Source organism: Chinchilla lanigera, unplaced genomic scaffold (assembly GCF_000276665.1).
Source record: "Chinchilla lanigera isolate Chin_1 unplaced genomic scaffold, ChiLan1.0 scaffold00128, whole genome shotgun sequence".
NCBI lineage: Eukaryota > Metazoa > Chordata > Mammalia > Rodentia > Chinchillidae > Chinchilla > Chinchilla lanigera.
In genome coordinates this window covers 2,720,980-2,736,237 of record NW_004955529.1, presented here as the reverse complement: position 1 = coordinate 2,736,237, position 15,258 = coordinate 2,720,980, and the positions used below count along the sequence as shown (strand labels likewise).

Genomic DNA, 15,258 nt, shown 5'->3' with positions numbered 1-15,258 from the left:
CTCATCTCAACCATGTCTTGTGCATAGTACACACTCAATGAATGTTTGTTAAATTGAATGTCATCACTATTTTAATTCTAGAAACTTGTGAAAGAAATATGAGCATATTTATTCAGGAAAAACTGTTGGGTTTTGAAATTCTTATGTTTGTATGTGGAAGAGTGGAGATTAGTTTTAAGCTATTATTTATGTTGCACCTTTGTTGTCATTTCTTAATTTCACACTGAGCTTTGAGCCTGTAGTGTAAAATTCTGACAGCCAGAGGCATGGAACAGGGTCGGGGGTACAAAGAACTTAAAGCACAAATATTTTCTAATAAATACAGAGATTTATTGCAGGTAAGTTGAACTTTGGTATGGTTTTCAGAAACTAAAAAAAAAAAAACCTGCTTGAATATTATCAGGAGGTAATGACAGTATTATGTGTATTCCCTTCACTGAAGCGGATTTGACCTGTTATATCGCCTACCTTTGTCTAAAGGTCTAAAAGTGAGCAGAGAGTAAATTAGTCTCTACTAAGCAAATAAGGATATCTCCTGAGAACCCCCTTTTGCCTTAATTCATTGAAAACATATCAACACCTGCCCACCATCGTTATATGAATATCTTGGTCATTTTCACAAAACCACAGACTGAAATGTGGATAATGGGGCATTTTACTGAGATCATGGTTATTAATTTCAGACAGTTCAATTATTACTTCTAAAGCAATAAACCAGAGTATGATCATCCTAAATATATATTATACTTATGAGTGTGCCTGCATGTGTGTAATAAGCATCTGCAGGATAATTTTAAAATTGATGATTTTTACATAAAAACATTTGCTACAAATACTTGTAATTATTTTTATTTAAAATATAACATATGTGAGGAGAACAATTACTTTTGAGTATCTCTGGTCTTTCAATTATCAAAGTAAATGTTTTTTCCAAAAAGCGTAAAGATAGATTGAACATATTATAATCAATATTTGTCCGTTTGTTATATTTCCCCTTCTTTGCCTGAATGACGTAAGTGTAAAGTGTAGGCTTTGATTTCTTTGGGATGTGAGGCCATGCACTTTCATACTCGTACACAGTAATGAATGAAACCCATAGCACATAGTGCTTTTCAACTGTGCGCAGGATCCCTATAAATATTAATGAGGTTTTTTTCCAAGAATGAGTGTGCCCATTTTGTGATTTGAACTGATAAGTTTTTGTGAAGTGCACATTGCCTGTTTCAAGGTATAGAATATATATTATTTCTAAAGTCCTTAAGGATCCCTACAGAAGAAAGGTAGTACATAAATCAAAGAGTATTCTTGTCTTTACTTAAAATTCTTCAATATGTGAGTTCTCAAAATCATGCAGAAGCGCAACAGTACAACATGCAATCCTGATGCACAAAGCAAGTTCATAAAAGTAAAAGAAGTCCAACTCAGCAATTTTGAAAATATTCAGCTTACAAATGTATTTTTAATCCAGTGAAAATAAAACTTGTTAAGTTTTCTAACTCAGTAGAAGACCTCAAACAAGAACAAACATAGGCAGAGCACTAAGGGGTAAAGTACTGCTGTACAGGACTTGATCTTATCCATTGAAGGTCCACTGTAGATGAAAGCCTAGAGCTCTCGGGATTGGCTGTAGGCTGTTTGTCCTACAGTCTGCTGCGTAGAACTTTCTTTAGATCTGACCTAAGAAGACTGGTGGGAATCATCCAGAAAGCCAAGACTGCCCACTCATCTATGGACAGTGATGATGACAGAACTCAGGAGGAGATAAAAGTGCTACTTGAAAAGTTATCTTTTTTGCCCTTTTATTTATTTTAAATTTATTTTTGTTGGTATAATTTTGGCATAAAATCTGGAGGAAATTGGGTTTTTCATTCTGAGAAAATAAAATGGAAAATAAAAGATTAACAAAGGTGTGTTTATTTAGAATTTCAACCACTCAATTCAATTAAAGTCTCAGAATTAAGGATTTTAGATTAAGCACATTCTACTTTTCTAGCATGATAAAATAAAATTGTAGAGAATGACTCTTCACTAGATAGTGAATCAATCCTTATTTCTTAAGAGTGGCTACTGTACACGGTCCTCAATAAAAACAGTTACTGATTGTGCCAATATAGCTCACAAATCTGACATTTTTAAGTATACTTTTTCAGGACATAGACCTCTAAATTTGATCTTGATCTTTTGTATATGCATATATTAAAAAGTTTCTGTGACAATATGTTTTTTTAAAAATGATATTAATGAATATGAATACTAGCAACAACTCTATAGGTAGTAAATAAATTGTAAGACATTAAGAAAAATAATATTCCTCTTCAAAATGAGTCCACTCAGATGGTTCTTTCTGCAGCTTGGAATCATATGACATTTTAAGCCAAATGATCTACAGTCCCTGACTCACAGCCACTCTGTCTTCTGTACTTTAAAAATAGGATATGAAAGCAGTGCTTTTTGCAGATGACATGGATATCTCTCTGTGGATTTCTTTGGCAAAACTGAAGAATAGGAAAGAAAAATCTTTCATAAAGTATAAATTATGTTAAAATTTTCTTCTAAGCATTGATCTGTGTAAGGAGAACATCAACAAACACTTTTCAAACATTTATAGCAAGCTTTTCTATGACTGTAAAAGGACAGTACTGGCTAATTTCCATTCAGGACAAACATTAAAGATTATCAGCCATACTAGGGTGGGAGTTTTTAATATGTGAAAAATAACTAGGGAAGATGAGAAACAATGAATATTAAAAATGTTTTTATGACTGTTTCTTTCCAGTGATATCTGATGTAGACATTGTTTAGAAGATAATATTTGTATGCATTCAACTCAGTGGTGTGTGTGTGTGTGTGTGTGTGTGTGTGTTGGAGTTGGAGAGAAGATTACTTAACCTAGGTCTTTGATATTTAATACATAATGGAAGAGTTAGAAAGAATTTTATTTTCGTTTCAAATGGATATTCTAGAATAATATGGATACAACTTGTGAAGCTGTTGGGAAGCTGGAGAGATAAAAGACACACCTAAAGTATTTGTAAATAAGTCAAACTCTTTTTTTCTGCTTTGAGGATAATCTGTTTTAGTGCTGCCTCTGTGTGTGTGTGTGTGTGTGTGTGTGTGTGTGGGCAAGGTGAAGGAGAAGGGGGGGAGCATGTTTATGGTTTGGGGTATGTGTCAATATATATTTACAGTAAATATTGATGGAGTTTCCTAAGGACCCCAATGAAATGTGTCCTATATCTCCTTATGTACAAGACAAGGCCATCTCATAATAAGGCCCTTTTGGTACTTGAATAAGCCAGCTTCCTTGGAAGGCATCCAAGATCAACCCATTTTATAAAAACAAAATTCCTTGGTAACAAATAGTGTTCTAAAGAGAACCTGACATTCGATCTACTGAGTTAGATAATGTGTAAATAGGTGAAAATTCTATATATTCTCTACTTATATTTGTGAAAGAAAGCAAAATGACCTAACATATTTTGGTATTGGAATAGTGAAACATTTAGTTTTGTGGATTCAGTTTACAGAGGTAGTATTTTGGATACTTGTAGCTGACTCCCCCTCTCTTTCTTAGAGGTCATAGAAGTTAATTTGGTTTTTGAGACAGTAATTTTTATATAATTCTCTAATTTTGAAATGTTGCACTAATAGTAGTCTTAAGAATAGGTTCTTTCAATTCATCTTATTTATTTAAAATTTCAATTGATTTCAGATATATTTTATATTTGATTTACTTAATGCTTTAAAAATTAACATCTGTAAGTGAATAAACTGGAGGATTATTTTAAAATCACTACCTGAAGGCATGTATAAAGAAAAATCTACTCTTAGAAATTACAGAACGATTGAATGTGAGTGATATTAATCTACTTTGCACTTGTTTTTCTTTCAATGATTTTTTTTGAAAGCCTCACAGATATTTTGAAAATGTCATGTTTGAATTATGAAGTAGCAAGTCATAGAAATAATTTTCACAATTCTGAGATTCCATGTGTCTTTTAAAAGTCTGACAGGTTGAAAAATACATTTTTTCTTCGCAAAAGTACTTTTCAACCTCTAACGATTTTCTATTCTCATTCCCCTCTGCTCTTTCCTGAAAAAAATATTTTAAATGAAATTCACAGTGTACATTTTACTTATAACCTACAGACATTGCAACATCAACAGCAGCCTGACTTGGAACCAAGGAAAATAGCTGAATGTTAAATATTTCCAAGGGAGCATTATTTTACTCTGTTAAAGACAAGCACACATCCTGTGCTAATTTAGGCAGTAGGTCCCACACCCTTTTCTTTCTAAAGGTAGGCAAATAATTTCCAGGGATAATATTTCTCCTCTCTTGTTGGAAAAATACAAGGTAAAATTTAAGAACTTATTTCACTTTTACTAGTCAGGAAGGGAGCCACCAGTATAAAGACAACCCTGTCTATATACATATAAATACCTGATTTACATATTTTACTTTGTTTATATACGTGTAGCATATGTGTACTCACTTTTTCATATCCTGCACCCCTCTACAACTTCTCAAGTTTTTATTGGTTTGATTTGCTGATGAGGGTGAAATGCTTTTGCCTTCAGTATATTGATAATTATTATTGTTTTTAATACTACATGTTTCTAGTATATAATGTTTGCATTCATTGTGGAGAGTTGGTACATGTACTTCACACATCCTAATTATTTTTACTTCCCCCTCTCCTCTCTCTACTCCCTCCCCCTACCTCCATCTCTGGATCTCCCTCCCATATGTGAAAGGTCTATCTCTCTGCTTTTTGAACCCATCAATTATTATTTCAGGAGAGAGAACTACTGTTGTGAAACCCTGAGAGAAACCAAGGACAAAGCTGCCTCTCCTACAAAGGCCTTAGTTGGGAGTAGGAATAGCAGCAACTTCAATACAAGCCCAAGCCCCAGGCAGAAGCTTCCACAGTATCTGATATTTAATGAGAATATTATATTCATGATACAAAAGATTGATAAGAATGTCATCATAAAAGCCAATTAAGCTTGGGATATATTTTAGGAAAAATAAAAGAGGCAATGAAGGAATCAATCGTGATAAGCATATTTAAAATATAAAACAGTAATAATATATATATATATATATATGAAAAACACTCCAAAGAGTGATGTGTCTATGTATATGTATGTCTATATCTATTTGTATAAATAAATACTGAAATATTTGCCTATGTCTCCAGTAAAATATTCAAGATTCACTTTAAGTTGTTTTTATGCATAGTAGTAAGAAAAAATGTAAATTAATTCAAATTTCTAATTAAATTGAAGGTGTAGGAGGTTAGTTGGTATAAAAAAATGAAACCACAGATTTACTATTATGGGTTTTGTAGTTGTAGATACATCTGTATAAAATCAATAACCCCAGAATTTTGGAAAGCTAAGAGAGGAAGGCCACAACTAGGAAACCAGCTTGCATAACTTGGGACTTTGCAAAACCCCCTCCTGAAATAAAAATTTTAAAGAAAGGACTAGAATGTAGCTCAGTGTAAAGGCCCAGGATTAAATCAGTAGTGCAAAAAAATCAGTATTACTTATGAAAGGAGTATGTCTATAAGTATTCACAGAACATGTTGGATATTTCATAAACAACACAGATACGTGTACAGAGTACCATGCATTTGTACCTGATTAGGCAAACTGAAAATGCAAAACATTACATGTGATAATTATTACCTACTTAATTGATTAAATAAGTTTGCTTTGCCTAATGGAAAACATCTACTTCATAGTATGAGTTGAGAAGGTATTTACAGCTGAAAAACTACAGTTAAATCTCCTGTTTGTTGTTTCATATGTACAAAAAGTTAGATAAGGCATTCCTGCATATTTTTACAGACAGAAGTTTCAAACTGACTGCTTCACACATGGGAAATTATTCTTCAGGTACTACCTCAAGTAACAATTTCTTGTTTTATAGAAGTTCTTATGAAACCAAATAATATAGTTGAAATTGTTTGTAGGAGTGGAAAGAAGAGTGTAAGAAATCAAAATTTCTCCCAAAGGACTCCATGTAATCTTTGTATTTTGTCCAAAACTCAGATAGGAGGGATAAAATTCAGCTTCCTTGGGCAAAATAAGTTCATTCAGGCACCTGAGCTCAGGGAAGGACTTAAGAAGGAAAACACGCTTACATGTAATCATCTTCCAATCCCTCTTGAAGAGAATAGAGTCTCACCAGAAGGGCACCCCACAGGAGTAGGTAGGAAGAAGGGTGGTGCACCAAGGGAAAACGCTGGTCCTAACCTTCCCCACATGTTTTCTCACCATTCAGTGTGTATATGTGGTTTAAGCGCGTGCATGAGCACAAGAACAACTCTGCTTGTGTGTGCCAGTGTATTTCAGAGCTGTGCTGAAAGGCCAAAAGTCAGAGGAAGAAAAGCAAGAATCAAAACCAGAGTAAGGATTTCTAACCTGAAGCAAATCAGAGTGCTGCTCACCCAGAACATGCCTCTGCTTAAATGCTCCTCTTCAAACAGCACATAATAAGGCCAGCAGAATAAAACTGATGTAATTTTTTGGAAAAATGTTTTATTTAAACCTTTTTAATCTTCACAACAATAAAATATTGTGTAAATATAAATCCCTTGACTAAAACTGTTCACATCAAACATTACCGCGAATTGTTTTCTTTTTGAAACCCAACTCATCTTTGAAAGAACTTCCTCTTAAAACACAATGCAAAATTTATTGAAAATAAATAATTGTTGGCAATGGCAATAGGCAATTTGAATAAAATAGTTGAAAAAGCAACTCTTAATGAAAATAGCGTTTATTATACATCAGTTACTAAATGAATAAACTAAATGATCTTTTTAAATTAATAACTTCAAAACGTTTAATATACAAAACTGTACAATTATAAAGTCGGCTGAAATATTTGGGTTAACTTAGGTTTGACTATACCATTTAACTGTAAAGAAAAATCTAGATAGAAACAAACAAAACAAAAAACAAAAGAGTTTGTGAAACATGAACCCAATATGGAAAATTCAATCCCAGAATTGAAATCTAATTACCTACAGAATTAAGAGGCTTGACAAAAAGAGTAAAAAGGTCTGGAATTTGAATAAATGATTTTGACCTGCAGCTGGGGAAACACAGTGTGCTGAACCAGAGGCCTGGCAGCCTATGGTATTGCCTTCCGACAAGGGCCCAAGGCTTTCTGGTCCTTAGGTAGTTTGAAGCTTTGTCTACTGCCGCTACTCCCAGAGGCTAATTTGGCGACAAGCCCGGCATGAGGAGCCCTCTGCCAAGTACCAGAGACAACTGATTGTGGCATTCTCGGCCCGCCCAGCACACGTGAGCTTCTTGGGAGTGAGGTGCACCTGTGAATCTGGCATGTGGACATGAGAGCTGGCAATAAAGCCACAGCAACTGTATATTTTTGGGATCCCTACATAACCTAGCAAATTTTTTGTAGTTTTTTTCGTATACAGTAATACGATACTCATAGCTATCTACACACACGTTTGCACGCGCACGTAGGCACACACTCACAGACACTTACGCACCGAGAGATAAAAAAGCTGGAACCCAGTGCCCCGGCGCTGGCTAGCTTGGTCGATCTTCTCTTGCGCTTCCACCAGCTGTACTTGTCAGAATCAAGAAACAGCTAAGAGCGCACTCGCAGACAGTGTATATACACTAGAGACAAGAGGTACCGGCTGGGCTAAAATCCCCGTGAACTTCGCCGATCACTCCATCGAGGTTCTGCACCGAACGGAGTGCCCGTCCGCCCACTCCAGACCACCCTTCCCTGAGGGCTTCTCACACAGAGAGCGGGTTTTAAACTGGAGGTGAACTCAACCGGGAGGCGCTGGCGCGTTCAGGCGTTAGCTTCTCCGCGTCGTCTTTTTCTCACCGAAAGCAATCCCTTGTGAAGACAAAGTCCCGGAGAGCCGAGATGGGTCCTGCGAGCAGTCGATCTTGCTAGGCTGGAGGCCTGTGTAGAGATCAGCTGGCAGGTATCCAAGACTCCGGTGCAAAACCTTTCTGATCGCTCAGATCATCTCTTTTTGCTAGGCGCCACAGCGGAATCCTCCGACATCGGGATTTCAGCTGTGGTAGCCTTGGGGGCTCTACAGTTCCAAAACAGAGGGCAGAAAGCTCCGAGATGCCTCTCCTACTTCGCGCTAGTTTGCAAACCTAATCAGGTTGCCTATTCTGCCCATCCTAGGCACTCCACTCCCGGGGGAAAATAACGAATATTCTCATCAACAACTCTTTCCGTTATACCCTCTCCTCTCCGTACAGATTTTGGTGTGGGTGGGTAGGCATTTCCCTCCTTCTTCCCAGCCTCCTCCTATTCTAAGCAATTAAAAAACCATCAGCTCAATGACGGAATAATAATAGCAATAATAATGTGGAGTGGTCGATTAGATACAAATTATCTCACAAATATTGTGTACAGCTTGTAGTAAAACACCGTAGACATTTAGAAACGCTATAGAAGTTCTTAAAAATGCAAAACTACTCTATTGTAAAACAGATTTCACCTGAAATACAGCTGCTATAACCAAGGCGCTGAAAGGTTATTCAGAGGCACACATCTGTCTTCCCACCCCACCCCTACCCCAACGTTACCCCACTCTTTGCTCTTCCTAGAGAGGAGCGACAAAACAAACCTTACTCGGTAAACAATATGTATTGACCAGCAAAAAGATTGGAAGGAAATTGCCCAGGCAGCAGGGAATGTGAGGTCCCCACCTGGACTCTTTAATATAACTTGGTACCATTGTTGAGAAGCCTGAATATGAGTGCGTGTGTTTCCTTTTTCAACATTAGAATCAGAGAGAGAGAGAGAGAGAGAGAGAGAGAGAGAGAGAGAGAGAGAGAGAGAGAGAGAGAGAGAGAGACAGAGAGAGAGACAGAGAGAGAGACAGAGAGAGAGAGAGAATAAAGAATGGTATAATGAGAGGAATCAGAGGAAGAGAGTGAGAAGGAGAGAAATCCGCTCTGCTCCCAGTGCGGCTGGCCGTCTGCTGGTTTCCTCCAGTCAGAGATCGTGGCACGACGTGTCTGTTTTCACCGTTTGCGAATAAACCTCATGTGGCTGTTGATCGCCTGGTGGAGTCATTCTTTTCTCTTTTTGTCTTCTATTACAGAACCAGACACGCACCACTTCTTTCTCCAACTGGAGGCTGTCTGCCAGCGAGGAGATCTCCTGTGCTGCAGGCTTGGGACACTTGAGGAAATGCGTCTCCAGAACGCCCTTGACACTCACCTCAATGGAGGTTCTCTTCTTGCGCTTGCGGCCCTGGGCAGCGATCTTGTCAATACTTGTTGGGCTCCCTGTGGACGAATCCGCTTCCTCCAGCCACTTATTCAGCAGGGGCTTCAGCTTGCACATGTTCTTGAAGCTCAACTGCAAGGCCTCGAACCTGCAGATAGTGGTCTGTGAGAACACGTTACCATACAGTGTACCCAGCGCCAGCCCCACGTCAGCCTGCGTAAAACCCAATTTGATTCTTCTTTGTTTGAACTGTTTGGCGAACTGTTCCAATTCGTCAGAGGTTGGCGTCTCCTCGTCGGAGTGGTCCTGGCAGTGGTGAGAGCCCAGTTCGCTGTGGTCCTGGGGCTCCCGGAGTACTGGGTGCAGGCTCTGTGTGGAGGCTGCGGCTGGTGGTGGGGTGAGTCCACCTTGCTCTAGCATGCCGCTCACCGTGAAGCCTGGCTGGGAATACACGTTGAGGGGCTGGCCGCTTGAGGTGATGGACGGGTTTGGAGCAGGGCTTGCCCCCCAGGCGTTCGGGTGGTTAGTGTGCGGTGAGTGGTGTGCTACATGTGGTGATCGGTGATGAATGATCGCACCCAGTTGCAGGTCTTCGCGCCCGGGCTTCACGTCCTGCTGGTCCAGAGGGCTAGTGGCCAGTGTGGAAGACCATGGGCCCCCGTCGCTCAGACTGGTCACCCAGTGATGCCCCAGGGGATGCCCATTGCCTGGAACTCCTTGCAAGTAATCACTTTGCAGAAGTTTCTGAGGATTGCGGAAAGGACTCCCCTGCTGCATGCCCGCGGAGTCCGCATGGACCAGGGAGCTGGAACTGAGAATGCTGTAGGGATTCGAAGCAGCTGTGGCCATGGTCTGTGAGGATCCCCTACTAGTAATAATGTGGCAAAGGGAGCAGCTTCAGCCTTTGACATCTACGGTGCGGGGGAGCCAAAGCCGCCAGCACGGGTTACTGGCACCCACGTTAGCCAATTGCAGGGCATCTCGGCCTCGCCAAGAGTGAGCACAGCCAATGGTGTCACGGTAGGCCGAACTTGCTTTCCAAATTAGGCTGGCGAAGCTCACGAGTTTCTGTGAGACCCAAGCAGGAAGTGAATCACTCTTTGGGCTCTATTGGCTGCCTAGCAGAGCGGCGGCGGTTCTTTTGGTTAACCCTTTCTCAGATCCCCCTCCCCAGCGGGTGTTTGTGGTGGAGGAAGAAGGAGGAGAGCTGTATATATGGACAGAGCGGGGAGCGAGGTGGCAAATTGGCGTTTTAAAACTATTTTTGATTTATTTAGATTAACATAAAGAGAAAAAAGAAAAAATAAAACAAGTTTATATGTCCTTATGATCTTAGTGTATACAGATTTTTCCGACTCAGCCTTCTGGGTTAATGTGTGTCAGGGACTACAAAACAAACAGCCTTTACAAACTTTGAGCAAAAATCAATCTTATTTTATAAGAGCGTAAATCAATGAATTCATTATTCCCGTAAGAACCATTTCAGTCTATTTTATTTAGTTCATTTTATCATTTATAAAAAATTAGATCCCAAGATCTGAAAGAATCTAAGAAATTGATACCTTGTGTCTTCTGAAAAAGAAAAACAAAAAAAGAGAGATTTAGGCATAAAGAATTGAAAGATTCTCAGAAATTTAAAATTTAATGTGATAGTGGCAAAAATGCAATTATTGTGAAGTTTGCTTCCCAATTCATTTTGTCAACTGGAAGCTTTGCTTTATTATTGCTACATATCAGTTCCCACGAGGGGTCCCACAACTTTTGTGAAAGGCACTGCTGAAGACAACACTCCTTACTCACACTTACCACACTCCCGAAAGGTGTGCGGCAGAACGTTCAGAACTCCTTGTCTGACGCAGTCCTCTTGGAAAATTGTTGAAAATATTCACTCACCCTACCTCCTGCCAAAATGAAGAAATATCAATCATTTACTGTATCCACGAAATTCAGAGAGACACTGGGCTATTTGGCTTCAAGTACTGCTCATCCTTTCTTCCCTATGAAGCTTGAAAAACAGAACTATCTTTACACTTTACGTAGAAGAAAAGAGAAGGAAGACTTGTTACAGAATGGCAAGTCCCTGTGCTGCAAAGCCCCATAAAAGGACTTCCCTCAGAAGCAGAGTTCAGAGAAATGCAAAGATTTTAAATCTTTCTAGCAACAGAAATGCAACAACCTGATACCAAACACAAAATCTGAAGTTTAAAACAAATTACTTTACGTTTTATAATTGTGAAGGTGACCTTGCTGCATAATTATATCTGCACTTCCCGAAAACGGCATCAGAGTTCCCTTATTGGTTTGAAATTCCATTAAATATATTGCAAGAGCTCCTAGGTTAAGCTTGATTTAAATTTGCATACATTTTCATATATTTAGCAGAAATAAAAGAAGGCTTGCAGCCACCAGAAAGTCATTAAGGCATTAGTTTCTCTAAGAAGACTGATCTGAAGGAAATGCAAGAAAATGAAAAAAAAAATCCAAGGTGAGCTTATTCTGCCGTTCCTTTATATAACTAAAGAAAATCTATTTCTTTTGGAATTATTGATTTCTTATGAGAGGTCAGGAACTGATATTAATAAATGAAAATGTGTTTATTAGGCAGGAAAACCTGGCATGCTGTTGAGATCTACTTCTTTATTTTGACCTTAAAAAAATAAACACTTAATAATTTTGGGCAGACAGAATCATTTGCCATCTTCTAGCTAGTCTCTCCCTGCTCCCTCATGGAAAGTGTACCTTCATTTATGGATGTTGTACTCTAAGGGCTGATATACTTTTAAACTAGAACTAGATTTGTCCTCTCTCTCCTTTCTCTTCATCCCTCCCTCTTCTCTGTGCATGTGTACTCTTTCTCTGTCCTCCTGTCTCTGACTCTTTTCTTTTCTGTAGTGGAATCTCATTTCTTACTGCCAAGTGTGTGGATCTTCCTTTGCAAGAATTCAGTCTCATTTATGCCTGAACGTCTGTTTCCCAAAAAAATAACAATTTGTTAAAAATCAAGCAAAAGTAAAAGTTTTAGGTGCTGTCTTAGGCTGCCTATTCCAGGATCCATTTATCAGTCTGCATAGAGTCAGTTTAGAGGTCAGAGAAGAATACGTTGAAGAAATTTTATATGCAAAAATGATTATGATCACATTTTGCAGCTGTGTCTGGGTGAAAGAGTTGCTAATCTTAGTGTGGCCATACAAGGATAAAAATAATCATCAAATGATAAGGCTTTTGCTTTAAAAAGGGGCATCCTTTACCAATTCAGCCTTGTCTGAGGTTTTACAATCAACCTTTTTCTTATCCATGGATTCTGCTTCAGATACCGGGTTTTGCCAGCCAAGTAAAAGTGTTTCAAACCATTTGCTAGGAGGCTGGGGGAGGGGGAGTAACGAAGAGGGTCATTTAAGCCCAGGAACATGTTTTTCACTACCTTTTCTTTTTCAGTCTTTAAGAATAGCTTCTGTGGGGAGCAGAAACCTGGGGCAGAAATCCTTGTCATCCTCTTTATTTTTCCTCCCCTTCTCTCCCCTCCCTGTCTGTCCTTGTCCCTCCCCTCTTCTCTCCTCCTATTTCTTCTCCTCTCCTTTCTTTGTTTCTCTTCTCCTTTTCCTACTCTTCATCTTCCTCTTTTTCCTCTTCCTCCTCTTTCTTTCTGCTCTCTCATTTAAAGAGTTGTTTCCCATAAATATAAATATTGTTTATTAAAACTATACATAATCACATCTTGTAGTGGCTGTGATAGAATCCTGTCTTTATGCAAGGTGCTTTTTAAAAGAAAATATCTGCATGTAGTCAAATCATTCTGTTCTTACTAATCTATTGGAGAGGTTTCCTTCACCCTGTCCTGTCAGTCTAACTTCCCAAGTGTAACAGATGCCGCTCAAGCGTTCCTTTCTGCAGCTTCTCTTTATTCAGCTTTGCATATTTCTCCCCATGATCTGGGTTTCCATAGAGAGAAGAATAAAAGGGGGGACCATGGTCACAAATCCCTTGCCCCATGCAAAATAAAAGAGCCTCATTCAATAGACGACCCTGTCTGGACATGGGAGAAAAATAAGTCCGTGAGAAGCTACTGTTGCAAAGAGCTGGTAACTTACTTATCATACACTGCATTTTGCCTTAAACTCTTAAGTAACCACTGGTACGCCAGCTCTCTCCAGCAGCTGTGCGAAATCCACACCTTGGTTTTCTCTTCATTCCGATGGTAAAGTGCACTCAGCGTCCTCAGATTCCGTATTCCTCCTCTTCAACTATATTTTGAATAATACCACAATAGCTGTAGAACCTATCCAGCCTTGGTAGCTAAAATTTGCCCTAGAGCAGAGCCTGGGTTTGAAGTGGGTGAACACTAATTGTAGGGAATTTACCACCTGTCTCCAGCAAGGCAGTTCAAGTTTAAATTCCTGGGCCAAGCAACCACTTGACATCATCTTCATTCCTGGTTGAGTTACCTTCAAACTCCAGTTTGCTATCCCACTCTTTCTAAGAAGGCAATACATTTTTTTTTCCTAAAAGAAAGTAGAGCTGTACGCATTTATTTACACTGCCATTTATTTGTAAATTTAAGGTTCCTGTAGTTTTTTTTTTTTTTTTTTTCTCACAAGATTTAAAATAAGACCTGAGCATCTTTGGAGAGAACCATGTCCCTCCCTCGCTTAACAAGCAAGGAAGGACTCACAAAAGAAATTAAGCAGATTAATGTGGTTGAGATCTCGCTCTTATGGAAGCATGCTAACATGGCCTCAGCTGCACAGACTACACCCAGTCTCATTGGAAAAGTGCCCCAGCCTTGTGGATTATGAATCTTGCAGATTTCATATTTGAGTGTAGTTTAGGAAGCATTCTCATTATGTGTACAAATTGGGGGGCTGGTGAGCAGATGGGCTGGGGGTTGGGAAAGAAATCATCCAAAGGGCTAGATTTGATGTGGTACACAGGCATGACCTGGAGACTGAAAACTTAGCTTCTCTATCACAAACAGGACAAGATAGATTGAATTAGGGAGAGAGAAATGCATGTTTTCTTTTTTTAAAAATGTGGAGCTCACTCAGAAAACAACTGAACAGTTTCTCAAATCAACTGAGAAAGAATACTTTTTACTGGTAATTTTGCTGGCTTCATGAGACCTTCTTGGTGTGACATACACCTGCCCTGCAGAATACCAGGCCACTGTCAATCCTCTTATAGTTCTCTCCACTTCCTTCTTTTTTTCTTTCTCATCTCTTCTGCAAATTATGGAGGGGAAAGAAAGGGACTACAAATAGTCTAGGGAGGAGATATAGGAATTGAATTTAGATGCATTAGTAGACATTTGCCAATGATGACTCAACTTTAGGTAGCTCATTTTTTCAGGGTGTCCATTTTCAATTTTCAATGTGAAGAAAAGGATCCTTAGAGGAAAGGGAATATGGAAAGGGAGAGAGTGGTAGCATCCAGCAAATAATGCAGCATAAAACATGGTAAAATTTTTAAAAATAAAATATACTATATGTAAATTTTATACTAAGAGTTCAATATGGGAGAACATTAGTCATACACTAGCCAGAAGGAATTTTGGTGAGGAAGGGCTGAGGCAGAGTGTGGCTAGGTCCCTGGACAGGATAGCTGCAGGGTACGCAGAGACAATAGAGACTCTGAAGATGGAGGGAAAGTATGTTCCTCCCACAGTGGTATTGATCAGCTCTCATTGATCTATTCTCAGCTTCTCTTCTGTGGTCACCTCTTCCATTGCTGTTACCATTGCCATTGGTTAACCTGATCTAATAGGGCCCCTGATAAGGAAGTCTATGTAGACAGGCCTATTGCATAGTACACAGCACTTTTATCATTTTCTAAGCATCAGGATTTGGAATGTCTAAGAAACACTGTGGACACTTGCCAGTCACTTGTATTGCACTGCAGATGGGATTACCTTTTAATGTGGAATTACCTTTCAATGGAGTCACCGAATGTTTCCATATTTAAAAGGTAGTGGTGAATATATATATATATATATATATATAATTATTTGA

The 15,258-nt window shown here is 38.9% G+C and overlaps 1 protein-coding gene across 1 annotated transcript; it reads right to left on the bottom strand.

The window, feature by feature from the left end:
• Positions 1-8,926: 8,926 nt before the first annotated feature.
• Pou3f4 (POU class 3 homeobox 4) lies at positions 8,927-10,117 on the bottom strand. Its single transcript, XM_005410076.2, has one exon. It carries the CDS (start codon positions 10,103-10,105, stop codon positions 9,020-9,022), a length of 1,086 nt encoding a protein of 361 aa, XP_005410133.1. The 5' UTR covers positions 10,106-10,117; the 3' UTR covers positions 8,927-9,019.
• Positions 10,118-15,258: the final 5,141 nt, after the last annotated feature.

Excerpts from the sequence above, each read along its gene's own strand:
- Pou3f4 (XM_005410076.2), bottom strand. The coding sequence starts at position 10,105 with ATGGCCACAGCTGCTTCGAATCCCTACAGCATTCTCAGTTCCAGCTCC.